A 15,548-nucleotide genomic window follows, 5' to 3' on the forward strand; every position below is an offset into this window, starting at 1 on the left:
GAATTTTTAATACAAAGAAAGATACAGATACTGACCATTAGTTTGTTTTTTTAATATTAAAGTCACTTTTCTCAGCAGAAGAAAAAATTCACAAGCTTTTAAACTGATACCCATATACTGTCTGTTTTGAAAAGGATTCTGGTCATAGCATGAAATAGAATGGATCAGACAAAAAAAGCTAAAATTACACTGGATCCTGTAACAGTTGTCATCAGTGACCAGACAAGTGACAGCTGGAAAAACACTTCAGAAATAAAGCCTTTTTAAAACATTCTGATTTGGTTCAACTGTGAGCAAGCTGCAGAGCACCTATTTACTATTTGCTAACCTTTTTTACATAAACTTGATGTGAGAAATTGGACAGCGAGAAGCCTTCAAAGAATGATTGCTTTCTTTGTTTGTAATAGATCTCTAATTCTATTCAACTTGTTTTATTTTCTATTCAACTTGTTTTATTAGGCAATGTGCTTACTTGTCTGTTTGTCTTTGCTTTCACACAAGTACAAGTACCCAAATACACAAGCACAGAAGAGTTAAGTGGAACCCCAGCGTGTTTTCCCTCCAAGAGGTACCTGTTTGCTGACTCCCAGCTGGAGCACTGGGATTTGCAGGTGGGAGAGGCTCACTGGAGGTGCTTCCTGAGAGGCCTGAGCTTTCTGGCAGTTGGAACAAGGTGCTTGAGCAGGTACTGGTTGAAGACTGCCGGCCTCTGAACTCTTAAAAAAAAAAACTTCTTTATCTTTCTAATAATTTCACACATGAATTGCTTAGAGGCTACAGCACTTGGAATGAAGGGACCAATGTCTTCAGACATGCCAGGCTCATATTAGGTCAGACAATGGCTTTTACAGCTGCTCCAGCAGTCACCTGGCTTTAGAGAGTCTTTCAAAGGATCTCTCTTGGGCTTTACCCAGACACCAGACCCCGTAATAGCTAAGCTTGGATGATGAAAACCAGAGCTCGGGGAAGACAGCTTCATTATCTTACCTGCCCCTTTCCAGCAGATTACAGATCCTTTGGTCAGAGCTCCCTGTGCATTCCTGACCAGATAATACTTTAAGTGTTTCTGTTTCTTGGGCTGAGTGGTCAGTTTAAGATTAATGTGATTTGAGAATTCTGTAAAGTAGCAGAAACCCTTCTTGCCACAGCCAACGCAATTGCCAGAGAAGCCTGATAAAATAAACAATACACATAATCCAATGAGATAGGTGGGTCACTATTAATAACATTCAAACATGACTCTTTCCAGAGGAAAGGCTGTATTTAGGTTTGGAGTTTTTGGCTGTTTTTTTTTTTTCACAGAGTGAAATTTTTATTATGTTTTCCTCAGAAAAAGTATTTGCAACTTGTACAGAAAGTGTATTGCACTTCAGTTAACAGACTGCAAAAACACAGCCCCACATTTAAAAAAACAAATAAAATGGGCCATATTTTTCATTTTCCCCCATAGAAAAATATCACAATTCCTATTTATTACCTACCTGTGAAAAGAGTCTGACTGAAGAGCTCTGAGTCAATTGCTTAATCCCAGCCCTATTCAGCACCACAGTATGTACATGCCTCACTTCTCTTTCAGTTTTCATTGACATATCATTCCATTTCACTGAATTTCACTTCACTCAATTCAATAAAATATGCAATTAAGTCTCAAGAAGTTAAGTATATTTAACCTACCATATTTAGATAGATCTAAACATATTTAAGTACCAAGTTCCTACTACAGACACTGTTTTAGAGCGGAGAAACTACTAAAGCATTCCTAGGCTATTAATTTAAAATAGCTTTGTCAAATTATGGCTGGACTGTGTCAGCACTTCACAGCAGTTGAAACTATTTATGATTACAGGAACAAAGTGTCTGCAACTTTATAGACACAACAGAGACACAGTCCTTCCCCGTAAAGCTTTTTGTACTCAGGCTTGATGGGGCATTTCCAGGGATACTGCCATTTCCTCTCATTCTGAGATACACAGCCTGGGCCTCAACAAGGGGCTCATGTGCTGATGTCATTAGCATTGTAAAATAAAGGACACTGCTCACACAGCTGCCTTAGGGTTCTTCTTTCTTTTGTCCATTTTACAAAGTATTTCTTGAGACATTTTCATATTCATCAGACTAATGCAAGTATCTGAAAATACACTTATTATTATTATTATTATTATTATTATTATTATTATTATTATCATCATCATCATCATCATCATCATCATCATCATCATCATCATCATCATCATCATCCTATACATAGCAATTAAAAGATAATCTTCCCCATGGAAATCTTCTCTCTGTTTTCTACACATGACCTGAAATATGACCTTTTCTTTAATTTTAATCATATGTAATGTACATTTTTATGTGTAATAACAGGAATTGAAAAGGGTCTATTCAGGGTCTACTCCCCCATCTAAGCATTCCTTTCTATTCAGTGAATTGAAACATGGTAAAAATAAAGGAAATGTATTACACATAAGGTGGACAATACCACTGTCCAAGAAAAAACTGGAATAAAGGATCAATAATATGGTAAATCAAATTAAGAGACATTTATGAAATTTATTATTTCCATCACATATCTCAAACAAATTAAATTTACAAACTAATGGTCAATGCTTTTTTTCTTTCTGTAAAGTACAAGCACTGAAACATAATTCTCTGTAAACACCTGTTGCTTGGTTATCAACCTGAGCACTTTCATTAGTTTTCAAAAGGTTCAGAAGAATTTATTAAAAACGAAAGTTGATGTGGAGATTGGTCTGGTATCCATGGGAACAAGTGGCTAACAACCATTGAAAGCTGCCTATTATGTCTCTGATCCTAGTCAGTAGGATGATAAAAGTCATTGTGACTCATAAAATCAGGACAAGTCATGACTCTGCAGAATCCTCTGTGTTATATCAGTCAGCACAAAAGCATCTGTCTAACATCACAGAGCCTTGAGTAGATGCAATAAAAGCAACAACAAAAGGAAACAAAATTAGAACGGATGTGGCAAAAGCTATAGAGTTTCCATGCATTTTATGCCGATTAAGAAATCATCAAAATGCTTTTGCTGGTAAATGAAAGCTTCCCATCTATTTGGCAGCACACAGAGCATCACAGCAGCAGCACTGCAATATTCGCCTGGTTGCCACCTGCAAGACTGAGCATGTTTTCAAATTTACTCTTTTTTTTTTTCCAAAAGTACACTTTTTAGGTTTTATCATTTTGCTGGGAGCGACTTGACAAAGCAACTTGACAAAGCAACTTGACAAAGCCATATGTTGAAGTATTTGTTCAATCCAAGTTGGACAGCAAACACAAAATCTTGTCATCCGGACTTCAGATTTTCAGATCACTTCTGTAAATGGCATCTGCCCAAACCAGATTTAGCAATAACTTTTACCTGAAAGAAACCTTTTGCTCTTATCACCTTAACTCTGCAGCATCTACTGGAAAATTAGTTTACACTCTATATAGCATAAGGTGAGGCTAGTAAAGATTAAACAGATCTAAATTGTCCACTTGTTTTGAAAAGCCCTTGGAGGACATTTTAAAAGTTTATTTTTTAATTTTCCTTTAAGTTAAATTATCATCTTCCATGTCTAGTTTTCCAGTCCTCTGAGTGTGACTCAGTCCTTTCTTGCAAGCTCCTGCCAGCACCCTTCTTCATCCAATTCCCTCTGACTGACACTCTTTGGTGACTGCCATTGCTTCATTAATGCAGCTCAGCCCTGAAACCACAGATAGAACACAGCATGCTCTTATAGTTCCAGTGCAATAAAATTCTGTTCAGTCATTTCTCATTGCAGGGCTCTGCCACCCCTGCTCAGAGCATTTCATGTGGCAGATTGAGTAACACTGAGAACCCAAACATTTCATCATCCTCCTCTGAATGCCCTGTTCATGCCATGGCCCAAGGCAGCAGCTGACAGAGGGGACAGCTTGTTTCATAAACAAGCTGCATTAAATATTCTTCCATACATCACAGAGAGCACAAAGGTCAGGAGACTCGGGTCAGCCATAAGGTGACCCAATATATCTATGTCATGGGATTGATTTCACAAGAGAATTAGAAATCAATGCCTGGAGTTTAGGGGCTAAAAGCCTTTCACCTTTTGGTCATTGGTTCATACTGAGCTCGGCTCGGTTGTGACTAAAGGCTGTTCCCCTCTGAAGTTTGTTTAATCAGAAGGTGTTTGATTGCATCTGTGATTTGTCATATGCATTTGCTTGAATTTGCTCACATCACAATAATCAATTGTTCATAATTTAAAAAGCTCTTCCACAGCAGGGACCTTGTGCTCTGAAGAAGGACCTTGGACCAAAAGGTTATGAAACCTGACCTACCTTCTCACTGATAAAATGGTTCCTTTGGATCAACAGTGAGCTTGTGTAGGGATAAAGAGAGGAGTTCAGAATGGAAGGACATCCACTTGATATTTCATAGTCAAATCTTTCATAAAGTAGTAGAAAATTTTCTTCTTGTTTTTCTTTTAAATTAGTAATAGGCTTTTAATTAACATTAATATTTTAGTGGAAAGTTTGCAGCTTGCTTAAACAAAGAATGATTGTATTTTCAACTTTTCACCACAAGTATTTCTTCTTTTCAGTTCTACTCATAGAAAAAGGCACTCAAACACTGACAATGCTCAATGGTTTTCCCACCTACTCAGTACCACCCCATTTGAAGACCGAAGTCCTAAGTTTAAAAAATGAATAAAATCAATATGGTCAGGGCAGAGAGCTCCATTGTATGGCAACTCAGTACTGCTACAAAAGCCCAACAGATCATTGCATATTTATAAGAAGCAGTCGTAGTACTTTATACTACAATGTTTTCCTCTCACATACAGCTTACAATGCAAGCAAACTAATCTTTTCCTCTGTCCTTCTGACCTCAGGGTCCTACAGAAAAAAAAACAACAAAACATTTCTTGTTTCCTGATAGGAAAGTAGGCAGCTGTTTGGTGTTTTGGAAGATGATAGGCGAATAGCTGCTTTGTTTATAATGAGAGACACCCCTGAATAGCAAGAACTAGGGAAAAAAAAAACAAAACAAGAAGAGAAAAAATACCTTTGGGAGTGATACATGTTTGCTGCTTTAATTAGGAAATAATAAATATCTCACTATCACAGATCACTTGCTCCATCTAAGCATTCCTTTAGACTGCATAAAACTCAAGAAACAGCTTCCTAAAGGCAAAAACCTGTGTGTGTTTTGCAAAGCAGTTAAATCTGTGATCTAACATGATTAACAGAATCAGATGAGGAACATGCCTAGAGACATTTTCCTTATTAAAAATATAGTCTTTTCCAGAAACTGCTGAGGTTGTCTTCCTATGGAATAATACCTCAATTGTAAAAGCTAAAAAAAACCCAACCTCCAACAGAAATGACTGTCAAATCACAAGCACAGCTGCCTTGATTGGTGGGACAATTTGGTAACATTATCAAATAAAATGTCACATGCCTCAGAGGAATATCAACATTCCTAAATGGGAACAAAATCTAAAGTCAAAATCTGGCCCTGAAACTACTGAGACATTTCCTGCTTTCTTCTGGTCTTTTTGTACAATCCACAGGCAGCCTCACAAACACCCATAAGAAACCAGGAAACTATTCGGGGACTCATTGGTGTCTTCTCTCTTTAAATAAACTCTTTTGAAAAAAGTCGACAGTACTGAGGAACAGCTGCCTTACAAAAATTCAGTACATTAAGAGGAAAAACATGAAATTAGGTAAAAAAGAAACAAACAGTGAAGCTGAAGGGTTACAAATCCTGTGTCTGTATCACCAACAAGCCTTACTAAAAGTATGGGATATATACTCTGACTCATGACAGCTAATTTCAATTCAAAATGAATCCGATTCAATTTCCCTCTAAACTTACAAAGGCCTGAAGGGACCACTTTCCATGCTGTTTCAAAAGGTCAACATGTTTGATAGAACTCAGAATACCAAAAATAAAGCTTCCGTGCTGTCTTGAAAAGCAAGACACTAAATCGTTTCCCTTCTTCATATGGCATGTTTTCAATTTAAATCTACTGCCAGACAGAGATCACTGTGCTACATTAGGAGATTATTTAGAGCAATGATGGTTCTGGTTTATATCCCACTATGTGTCCAAAACCATCAGACTACTCACGTCTACTTCTAATTTTACTTCCCCTGATTTGACTTGCACTGGGATATGAAAACCTGAATCAAACAACCATCTCTATCCACAGTATGACCTATTGTACAAATGATATACTATCCTCATGTTAGTATGATATTATTTTTTTTATTAAATTATGTATTATGATACATAATTTTTTTCATTAGATTAGGGACCAGGAACATTATTTTATCTCCACCTTCCAGATGAAGAATTCAGATCTTAAAGTATGTAAGCCTTTTTGTATTTGAGCTTGTTGTAGAACACATAAAAGTCATGCTACAGAGTTACTAGAATTCTCTGTAAAAGAATATGGTTAACTGGGGTTTGTGTATAACGACAGTTAAAAATAAGCATTTAAATGGTTTCAGGAAACTAAAATGTATTAAATAAGCAAACTGAGGATGCAAGTAGCATAAAACCCTCCCAATTATGTTCCTGTTGCCTTTTTCTGTTCTTGTTTAGCACGCAATTAACAAATACACTACTTCCTCTCTGCTAACAGCCTAAGGAGCTTAAGCTGTTAACAGTGCTAGCACTGAATGACTTGAGTGGTACAACATTCCTGTCTTTATCTTTAAAATGACAACACGTGGGTGATTTACAACCCTCCTAATTCTTTTACAATCACTGGTCAAATGCACTGTGACCAATCCAACTCTACAAGATCACATAGGAAAAGAAATTACTGTACATAGGATCACATTATGCACCTTCACACTCCACTGTCAACCCAAATGCCTTGGAGAGCTGCTCATACTGAGATAAGAATTGAGCTCATGTCATATCCCTCAGGGTTTGTTAAAGAAACTTCTTAAAATTCTTGGGAAATATTTCCCTTTTGCTATTCAAAGCTCAGACTGGTGCACAAATATATGATGCATCTTTTTTTTTTTGTGAACCCTGAAAACAATATACACATACCTGAGAGTGTCCGATTGAAAAATTAGTTCCCCCTCCAATTATGCACCACCTTTCCCAATATAAAAAATATTCCGTTTCAATAACATTAATATTCATTTAAGTAATTCACATGGTCGCTTCACAAAATCACAAGATTTTCCCCATTTGGCTTGATTTGGATGAAGTTAATGGCAATCAGAAAGACTATAATAAAAATAGATAGAAGGATCTATTTTTATGTCAGAAGAAGGATCTCTTTTTATGTCAGAAATTAAACTTTTAAGTAGATTAAACACAATAAAATGAAGATTCCTACTAAGAGTATTTTTCAAACACACAGTGTTAACTGATTGCACATATGGGAAAAATTTCAACTTATAATCACTCATATTTAATTATATTATGATGCCAGCAAGGTTAGGAACAGAAGCCAGGCTATTGTTCAAACACAGTGGAGAATATTATCCCTATCTCAAAGAGGTAAATTGAAAGGTCGTTACTTTTTTGTGGTCTAAACTATCATTAAACTGTTAATATGTATATAAGAGCCAGAAATTTCCACTCAACAGGCCTACAGTATGTACACATCCATATTTGGAAAGCCACAATAGACACAGGCAGCAGTTCAACCAGTCCAGTTACCAGATGTGCAGTTCCAGCAACTAGGACATGCACCAGCCAAATAATGACTTTAGCCTTGGACTGATGGACAGCGGGTGATGAAGCATCTCTAATGAAGTGGCTCACTCTGTGTCTTTCCAAAGCAAACACAGCCAGCTCTGACTTGTTATCTTCTTGTGCATGACCTGTGAGCATTACTGTAGATGTGGAATAGAAATAAGATCTGCTGAACCCAAAACCACAATTAGCTATTAATTGAAGCCACAGAAGAACTCAGTTACTGCAGTCAGACACTCACCCAGCAGGGCATTGCGCCCGTTGTCATCTGGCAGGAATCTTTTATCCACAGCACACACTAACAGGTGATCAGGTAAATTTGGTGACTTTGCACCAACAAGTAAAAATCCGGATGGCACCTCAATATGTTCATTGGAAATTGAAACCAGTCTCAAATCTTTACCAGCCTGGCAGAAACCTAGAAAAAAATTTCAACTTATTTTAAGTTGAAAAGATTTGTTTGTTTCCTGCTCACAGTTGTCTTTGTTAAAGGACTTCCTATGTTTTTAATGAAAGCCAAAGTCTTACCCTCTAAGATCAAAGGCATACTGAAAGAGAATTTTCTTTCCTCGTTTTGGTCAGCCATAAACAAAACGGACAATGAAGTTTCTCTTGGTGGTAGTTGGTAACCTACATATTTATGGGACTACTATCATTGCTATCATCATAACTTAGGTGAGACATTCAAAAAGGGAGAAAATAGGTCTCAAAATCTGGTGAATTTCACCAGCTTTTCCTGGGTTTTCACATATTTTTTACACTTAATAACTTTAAACAGGAAAGAGTGGCGATAAAGCAATAAGAACTATCACAGTCATTTTAGCAAATGCTATGCCTGCAAACTCAACAATTTAAAGGCTATGCTGCCTAAGAGAACAGAAGTTCTGTCCCTCTGCCAGGCATTTCAACTCAAATGTTTATCTGACACTGAACAAAGACCCTGCCAAACAGAAGAGCAACTGAGAGCCATCCAGCTTTACCTGGCAGGTAATGAACACTGACATTTTTAGGATTTTTATATCATATACATTATCTCATTCTGACAAATTGTAGTGGAAATAGCCCAAATTCTACCGTCTTCAGTAGGGCAAATGCTTCTGACAGCATGGTCTGTACTCTTACCATCAGTAGTGCAACATCCTTCTGGAGGAGGCTTCACCTGGTAAGAAACAGGAGGACTACTTGATTCTGAGCCTTCTTCTTCCTCCTCTTCTTCTTCTTCTTCCTCATTATCTGCTCTGCTGCCTGCTGCAAATTATCATAGCATAAATGACTTGGACACCAGAAAATGCTGGCAACAAACCAGTGAGTGAACAGGGTGACCCAGTTACAGAAAGTATTACAGCACACTGGATTCTCTTCTCTTGACAATGACTTTACTGTTGCCAACTCTTGATAGTTGTTATTCCTTAAAGCTCCAACTTCCAGTCATGCTTATGATAGAATGTCTTTCACCAAGAAAATAAATATATTAGTTCCTGTGCAAAAGAAGTTCAAAAACATGACTCAGCTGCACCTGAGAAAGTAAAACACCTTAAAGTACAGATAAAAGGAAGCCTCAAAGTATTAATTTTTAAATCACGTTATTTTAAGATAAGTGCACACTTTTTAGGGGACTAGCTTCTAATGCTTGATCTCTTGCTGATCAAAACAGTGTAACTGTATCCTTTGTTTATAATATTAACAGCCAATAAAACCCAAAGTCATTACTTCTTGGCACTTTAGAATGTCCTGGCTACAGTTCAAGTACAGAATTTATTAATTAGGCATTGACCATGTCCTTGGTTTTGTACAGGACAGTGAAAAAACAGTTCCTGCTAGAAACTAGTTTCACCACAGATGATGCCATGACAAGAACACCTAATTCTCAGCCGGTCTGTCTCCTAGCAGAATCCAGAGCTCCAAGTAATGCACCAACACCCCCTGTACAGTGTCAAGGAAAGGCAGATGCTCAGGAAAATTATTCACTGCAGCCTGTGCTTGGACTATGCTAGTCCAAGAGGCACTATGGAGGTAGTACTGAATGCTGGAGAGGAATACACGATGTAAGCTTCAATTTTTAGAATGTGTTAGGTGTTTTTAGAGGGCTTTATTGCTGTGTGTTTCACCTCTTCAACTAGAGACTGCCTCTTTCCTTCTCTCTACTCAAAGGACAATGGCTTTTTCATGAATGATTCAACAGCTCCAGCAAAACTGACCATACTGACCACTGGCTCCATCCCCTCTTCTGGCTCAGACAGGCTCCTGGCAAACGGGACAAATGTTGCAAGCAGAGGAGAACAACTAACTGGAGAAGGGAAAAACACTTCCACAGACAGGACTGAGGAACACTTTACATACATGAGAGACAGTGCACAAGCACTAGGTGAACCCAGTGCGGTTTTGTCTTAGGATTGTAGGCTTCTAGGGGTCTGTAGGGATGTGCCTGCAGCAAACACAACAAGAGTTTCCACTGGCAAAATTGGGTCGTGAAGGGCTGCGGGTACTTGACGACCAGCAGGAAGCTGAATAGCTGCTTGTACTTGGGCAAGTAAAAGAGAAGTTAGGCACTGAAATTACACTGTTGATCCAGGTTTTAGTCTTGAAACAGAAAAACAGTGAAGCAGGGCAGTCATCCTCCAAAGCCCAGTGTCAACTGGACATAGTCTCTTTGCTTCAATTGACTTTGGATCAGGTACTCAGAATCCCATAGGATATCATCAAGGATTTCTCTTTTCTTTCTTATGACCCTCCTCAGAATATCCTTTCATTTTATTGACAAATTATTGCACAATCATCTAGACAACTACTATAGGATAAATGAGAGATTTACAGTTCAATCTAGAAGAGATTTGAAGGGTACATTTACTTTTGAACTCTGAACATTAAGCTCCAATTGTATGGTGCACACAACTAAGGACAGAACACTAAACACAACTATTTTAAGAGCATGGTCTAAAGACAAAAATGCTGCAACTGAATGAAGGGAAAAGTGAAACTCTTCATCTATGCTATTTAAGTAAAGGGTAAGTTATGTGTTATGACATAACCTTGACTAATATCCAAATGCAATGCAAAAGGGCAGAATCTATCCCTCCTCCACTCCTTCCCCTTGCTCCTAGACAAGAAATCCCTCCTTCCTTCCTTCCTTCCTTCCTTCCTTCCTTCCTTCCTTCCTTCCTTCCTTCCTTCCTTCCTTCCTTCCTTCCTTCCTTCCTTCCTTCCTTCCTTCCTTCCTTCCTTCCTTCCTTCCTTCCTTCCTTCCTTCCTTCCTTCCTTCCTTCCTTCCTTCCTTCCTCCCTTCCTCCCTTCCTCCCTTCCTCCCTTCCTTCCTCCCTTCCTCCCTTCCTCCCTTCCTCCCTTCCTTCCTCCCTCCCTTCCTCCCTTCCTCCCTTCCTCCCTTCCTCCCTTCCTCCCTTTCCCTCCTTTCCCTCCTTTCCCTCCTTTCCCTCCTTTCCCTCCTTTCCCTCCTTTCCCTCCTTTCCCTCCTTTCCCTCCCTCCCTCTTTCCTGAGCCATCCCATCTTGCTAACCAGCAAAAACTTCAACTAAGGAAAAAATGTGACCAATGTCCTCTTTTCTTTTTGCTGGGTTTATGTATTAAATTAGCAGAATGGAATATCCAAAAGATGGCAAAATCCATGAAAAGGGAGAAAATGGGAATGTATGGATAGATGAAGAGAACAGAACAGGATATGTTTTATCTCCCTTTTGGACAGAGGTAAACTATGAGGTTTGTTCAACTATAGTAGGTGATTTAAGAAAGAAATGGAAAATGGAAGTGGAGACTAAGAAATAAGAGAGCTACAGCATTTTCAATTCAAAAGTGGAAAGAGTAAAAGAGAAAGCACTCAAGCATGAGCTGTTGCCACCTGTAAAGGGTTTCATTAGCATTGCCCAAGCCCCCTAGGATGTCTCTCTGATTCAGGAGCCTCCTGGCCCTCAGAGCATAGGGATTCATGCAGCTAGAAGTGGAAGATTCAATTTCTGACAAGGCTGCAGTACGTAAGAGCAGCCTGAAGACCTCTTCCACCTGAGGAACAACTTAGGAGCACTCTATTATAGGTCACTTCAGAGTTCCCCTTGTCTGAAACTTTCATGAAAAGGAATGCTCTCTGCCAGGCTGTTATGAGACTTTTAATTACACTTCAATTCTGTTTCCATTAACTACAAGGAACACAGAATCAGCCCCTCAAGGTTTGCAAAGTTCTTTGAAAGTCTTGAAAGAAAGAAAGAAACTACAGAAGTGTGAAATTGCACTTTTGTTCCTGAACAATGCATCTGCTCCTGTGCTATCTTTCCCACCTGATGTCATAATCAGTTTTGTAATATCACAGCTACCATGGAAGTTTATTAAATTCTTATGGAAGGGTTTGATAGAAGGACCACTTTGTGCAGGGAATAAACAGCAAATATATTTAAACAATTAATGTATATTCATTATTTTGTCCTGTATTAGCAAAAAAAAAAAAGACTAAATTACTAATGATGTGCAAGCAGATTTTATTTTTCAAGAAATATTCACAGCTGTCACTGTGAGGAAATAGCAAAGACTTTAATCTGTGCAAAATACTTTTATCTGTTACTACTCCTTGGCCTGATTTTGTGTGCGTGTGTGTTACTGTGGACCTTTATGCATTTCTCACTGTAACAGCAGCAAAGTATGACACGGAAAGTAGGTGTGGACAAAAGACATAAAACTCCACCCTGTTGACAGAAATTACTAAATAATCAAATTATTAAACATAACCTTACACCACCATGCCAGTGTTGTACACACACCAGTAAACTCACTGGAAACCACGAGACCACTACAAGTAACAGACACCAAACTGCATCATGAGTTTGTTTAGCAGATCCATACAGTTCATTTAAACTCCATTACTGAGAAAGCAGCCTTCTGTAAACACACACACAAATTCAATGAGAAATCCTATTTATTAAATATCAACTTGTGCAGGGTTTGTGAGAGTACACATCCTAAATTTTACCTTTGCAACCACAGAATAACTACAAATATCATACCTGAAGTAATTATAAACCATCTTAAAAGCTAAAAAATATTTCTGCTGTATTTATGCACATTGAAAATCAGTCTTAGCATACATGTTTTATAAATCTATTATGGGTTTTCTGTGTGACTTTGAGCAGTATATAATAAATTATAAGATAACATATTTATGTTCCAAATCTCCAAAGACTTCTCCCAAATGTAATGGAACAATTCCTAGAACTTCCATTTATGTGTACAGATGAATCTGAGCAAGTGACTTAATTTTGTCAAAATAAAACACAGTGCATTTTCTATTTTAATCCAATTCTAATACATATTTGCAGATCAAAAAAAAATCCAAATAAAAACTTATGCTTATCCATATTATGATTTAAAATGTGTATGCTGAGCCATGGCTGAGCAAATAGCAGAATTGCCTTTGGCAGAAACAGAAATTTCATTTTTCCTACCTTCCAGTGATGATAGTTGCTGCTCAGCTTCCAAATACAACTGAGAAAAGATTGGTCTGGGAACTAAGTTGTTTGAGCGGAGAGAGGCCTCGATGGAATTATGCAAGACTTCTTCAAATCGTGTTGTCTTGAGCTGACCAGCGTAAGAATTTCCCATCTTCTCCAAAAACAAACAAACAAACAAACAAAGGCAAAAGAGACAGGAAGAGGGGGAAAAAAAGAAAGAAAGATATTACAATTTAAGCACTCAGAACTCAATCACTGCATGCTGACACTAGGCTCAACATTTCTCATGAAAGAGAAATGCTCCATTGTCCACAAAGAAAGGAAAAGAACACTGACTGCAGCAGTCACTGAGCAGATCCTGCTGGTAAATTACAGGAAGTTATCTAAAAGTAACAGCTTTCTCTAATTCAGCAGAAAGGCAGCAAGCTTTGGCACCTTCTTGAAAAAGTGACTAGAAATCTGATTCAAGTAATTCCTTGATTTATATAGCAATTGAGGAGAGGTACTTTCAATAGTCATCAGTCTATTGTTAAACAGCTTTTCTATTTTAAGCGATTTGAGCAGAATAAATGATCTGGGCAATAGCACAGTTTTGTGCAGTTTTCTTTGCATGGTCCATCATGGCTGAAACCTGGCTAAAGCAGTTCAACATTTCTTTCAGAAGTGCTGTCTCATAAATAATGTAGCATTGCTGTAACCCACAGATGGTGAAATATAACTTTTACTTTTCACCCTAAATAGTATTTTTCCATGTAAAAAACAGGGTGTTTTTTTCTTTTTTTTAAATGAAACAATATCCATCCACATGCATTGATATTGCATTCACTTATTTATTAGGACTTTTCTTTTAGTGAAACCATGTAATTTATTCAATCTGTCATTGAGAAGGCAGTCTATTCCAGCTGAATATTCCACGGAATTAACTGACACCTACTTTCCACAGGGAACACAATGAACTGGTGTAACCAAAAGCCATGTCAGCTTTCTTTCCACATTACAAAGTAGCTCTTGCCCTGGGCCCCATGTCCTTTCCCTCCTCAAGTAACTGTGAATAGAAAGCATGAAACGCTTCCTGTTTGTGGCAGTAATTCCTAAACCCTGAACAGCCCCTCCTCAGCCCTGCTTGGGAAATTCGCCTGTTGAGAAGCATCCCGTAGGAATCAGTCAAGCAAAAGGAAAACCACTGTGAAACCACATACTGCTTGTCATGGGAAAAGGGGGTTGAAGGCAACAACATACAAACTTGTTGATTTGGATATCCTTTTATGACTTTGTAAAGCACATTTTACACATATAATCATATTTTAGTGTACTTGTTTGTATCATTTTAATACTGTACAGAGAGTACAGCTAGTACTACATGATATAAAATTGCTATAATGGATATATATAGTATTAACAGAACCATAATGAGATCAATAAAACAGTGGAGACAATATTGAATAAAATTATTTAGACTAAAATAAAGCACTACCAACAAATTATTCATGTATATACACAAAATCAGAGGAGTTGCACTGAATAGTACTGATGTATCCATTTGGTAAGGGGTAAATGGGAAGCTGCAAAGCCTATTAGAGATGTTCACTGCTAGTACGGAAATCAGACTGCATCTTCTCCTCCAACACAGAAAGCTTCTCACAGTTCCCATCCCACACCGGTAGGAACCCTCTGGCTCCTTTTGAGTACGGCTTCCCCCTACACCAAAGGCAGCTGAAGACAATGAGAAAAGCCTGACATCAGTAATGTCCTTAACAAGCTTTATCAAAGGTATATGCAGGAAACCCCAGGTCAGCTCTGAAATGAATTATATCCAGTGCTGAATGCTTGCTCAGGATTTATAGAGCCCACAGGTGGTCAGAAGAGGAACCCTGTATTTAATCCTGAGGATGTGTGAAACCACCATCTTATCAATGTGATGTTACAGATAAGGAATCATTTAAGATTATATTATTTGTGAAAGAGGCCGGTTTTGGAACCCTTTGCAACACAAGCATGTTTGTTTGCCTATTAGGCAGCTAATTTAATTTTGTGAATGGGTTGCTAAAAAGAAACAAAAATACACTTTCTGGATTTGTAAGATCTCATGTGTTTGTGTGATCTTAAAATCAGTGTAAACACAATCATATACCCTGCAACCTATTTTGGAAGATGTGATAAATATTTTTTAGCCATTTTTCATCATCAAACACACACCACTGGAACCAGAAAATGGGCATTACAAGAGCTTTTTTGCCAGCACCAGTTTCTGCTGTTCAGAGCCCCACTGACTCTCAACTACAAGAGAAATTACTTCTCCAACGTAAGCAAGGGAGAAACCATTTCCCACAAACTATATGACAGTTGTCATCCCCTCTTTTTTTTAGAGCTGCTCAGCCTGTGGT

General features: G+C 38.0%; 1 protein-coding gene across 6 annotated transcripts in view; it reads right to left on the minus strand.

Moving 5' to 3' along the window:
* GREB1 (growth regulating estrogen receptor binding 1) overlaps positions 1–15,548 on the minus strand; it is an 87,841-nt gene that overhangs the window by 42,289 nt on the left and 30,004 nt on the right. For 5 of the 6 annotated variants that reach the window (XM_030946336.1, XM_030946332.1, XM_030946334.1 and 2 more), the window contains exons 2-6: positions 13,159–13,315; positions 8,840–8,965; positions 7,959–8,135; positions 988–1,170; positions 573–716 (exon numbers count right to left, since the gene is read on the minus strand). In XM_030946336.1, coding sequence (XP_030802196.1) covers positions 573–716; positions 988–1,170; positions 7,959–8,135; positions 8,840–8,965; positions 13,159–13,315 — 787 coding nt within the window. The remainder of the gene's footprint in view (positions 1–572; positions 717–987; positions 1,171–7,958; positions 8,136–8,839; positions 8,966–13,158; positions 13,316–15,548) is intronic. The other variant, XM_030946333.1, reaches the window with a different exon arrangement.

This window comes from Camarhynchus parvulus, chromosome 3 (genome assembly GCF_901933205.1).
Source record: "Camarhynchus parvulus chromosome 3, STF_HiC, whole genome shotgun sequence".
Classification (NCBI taxonomy): domain Eukaryota; kingdom Metazoa; phylum Chordata; class Aves; order Passeriformes; family Thraupidae; genus Camarhynchus; species Camarhynchus parvulus.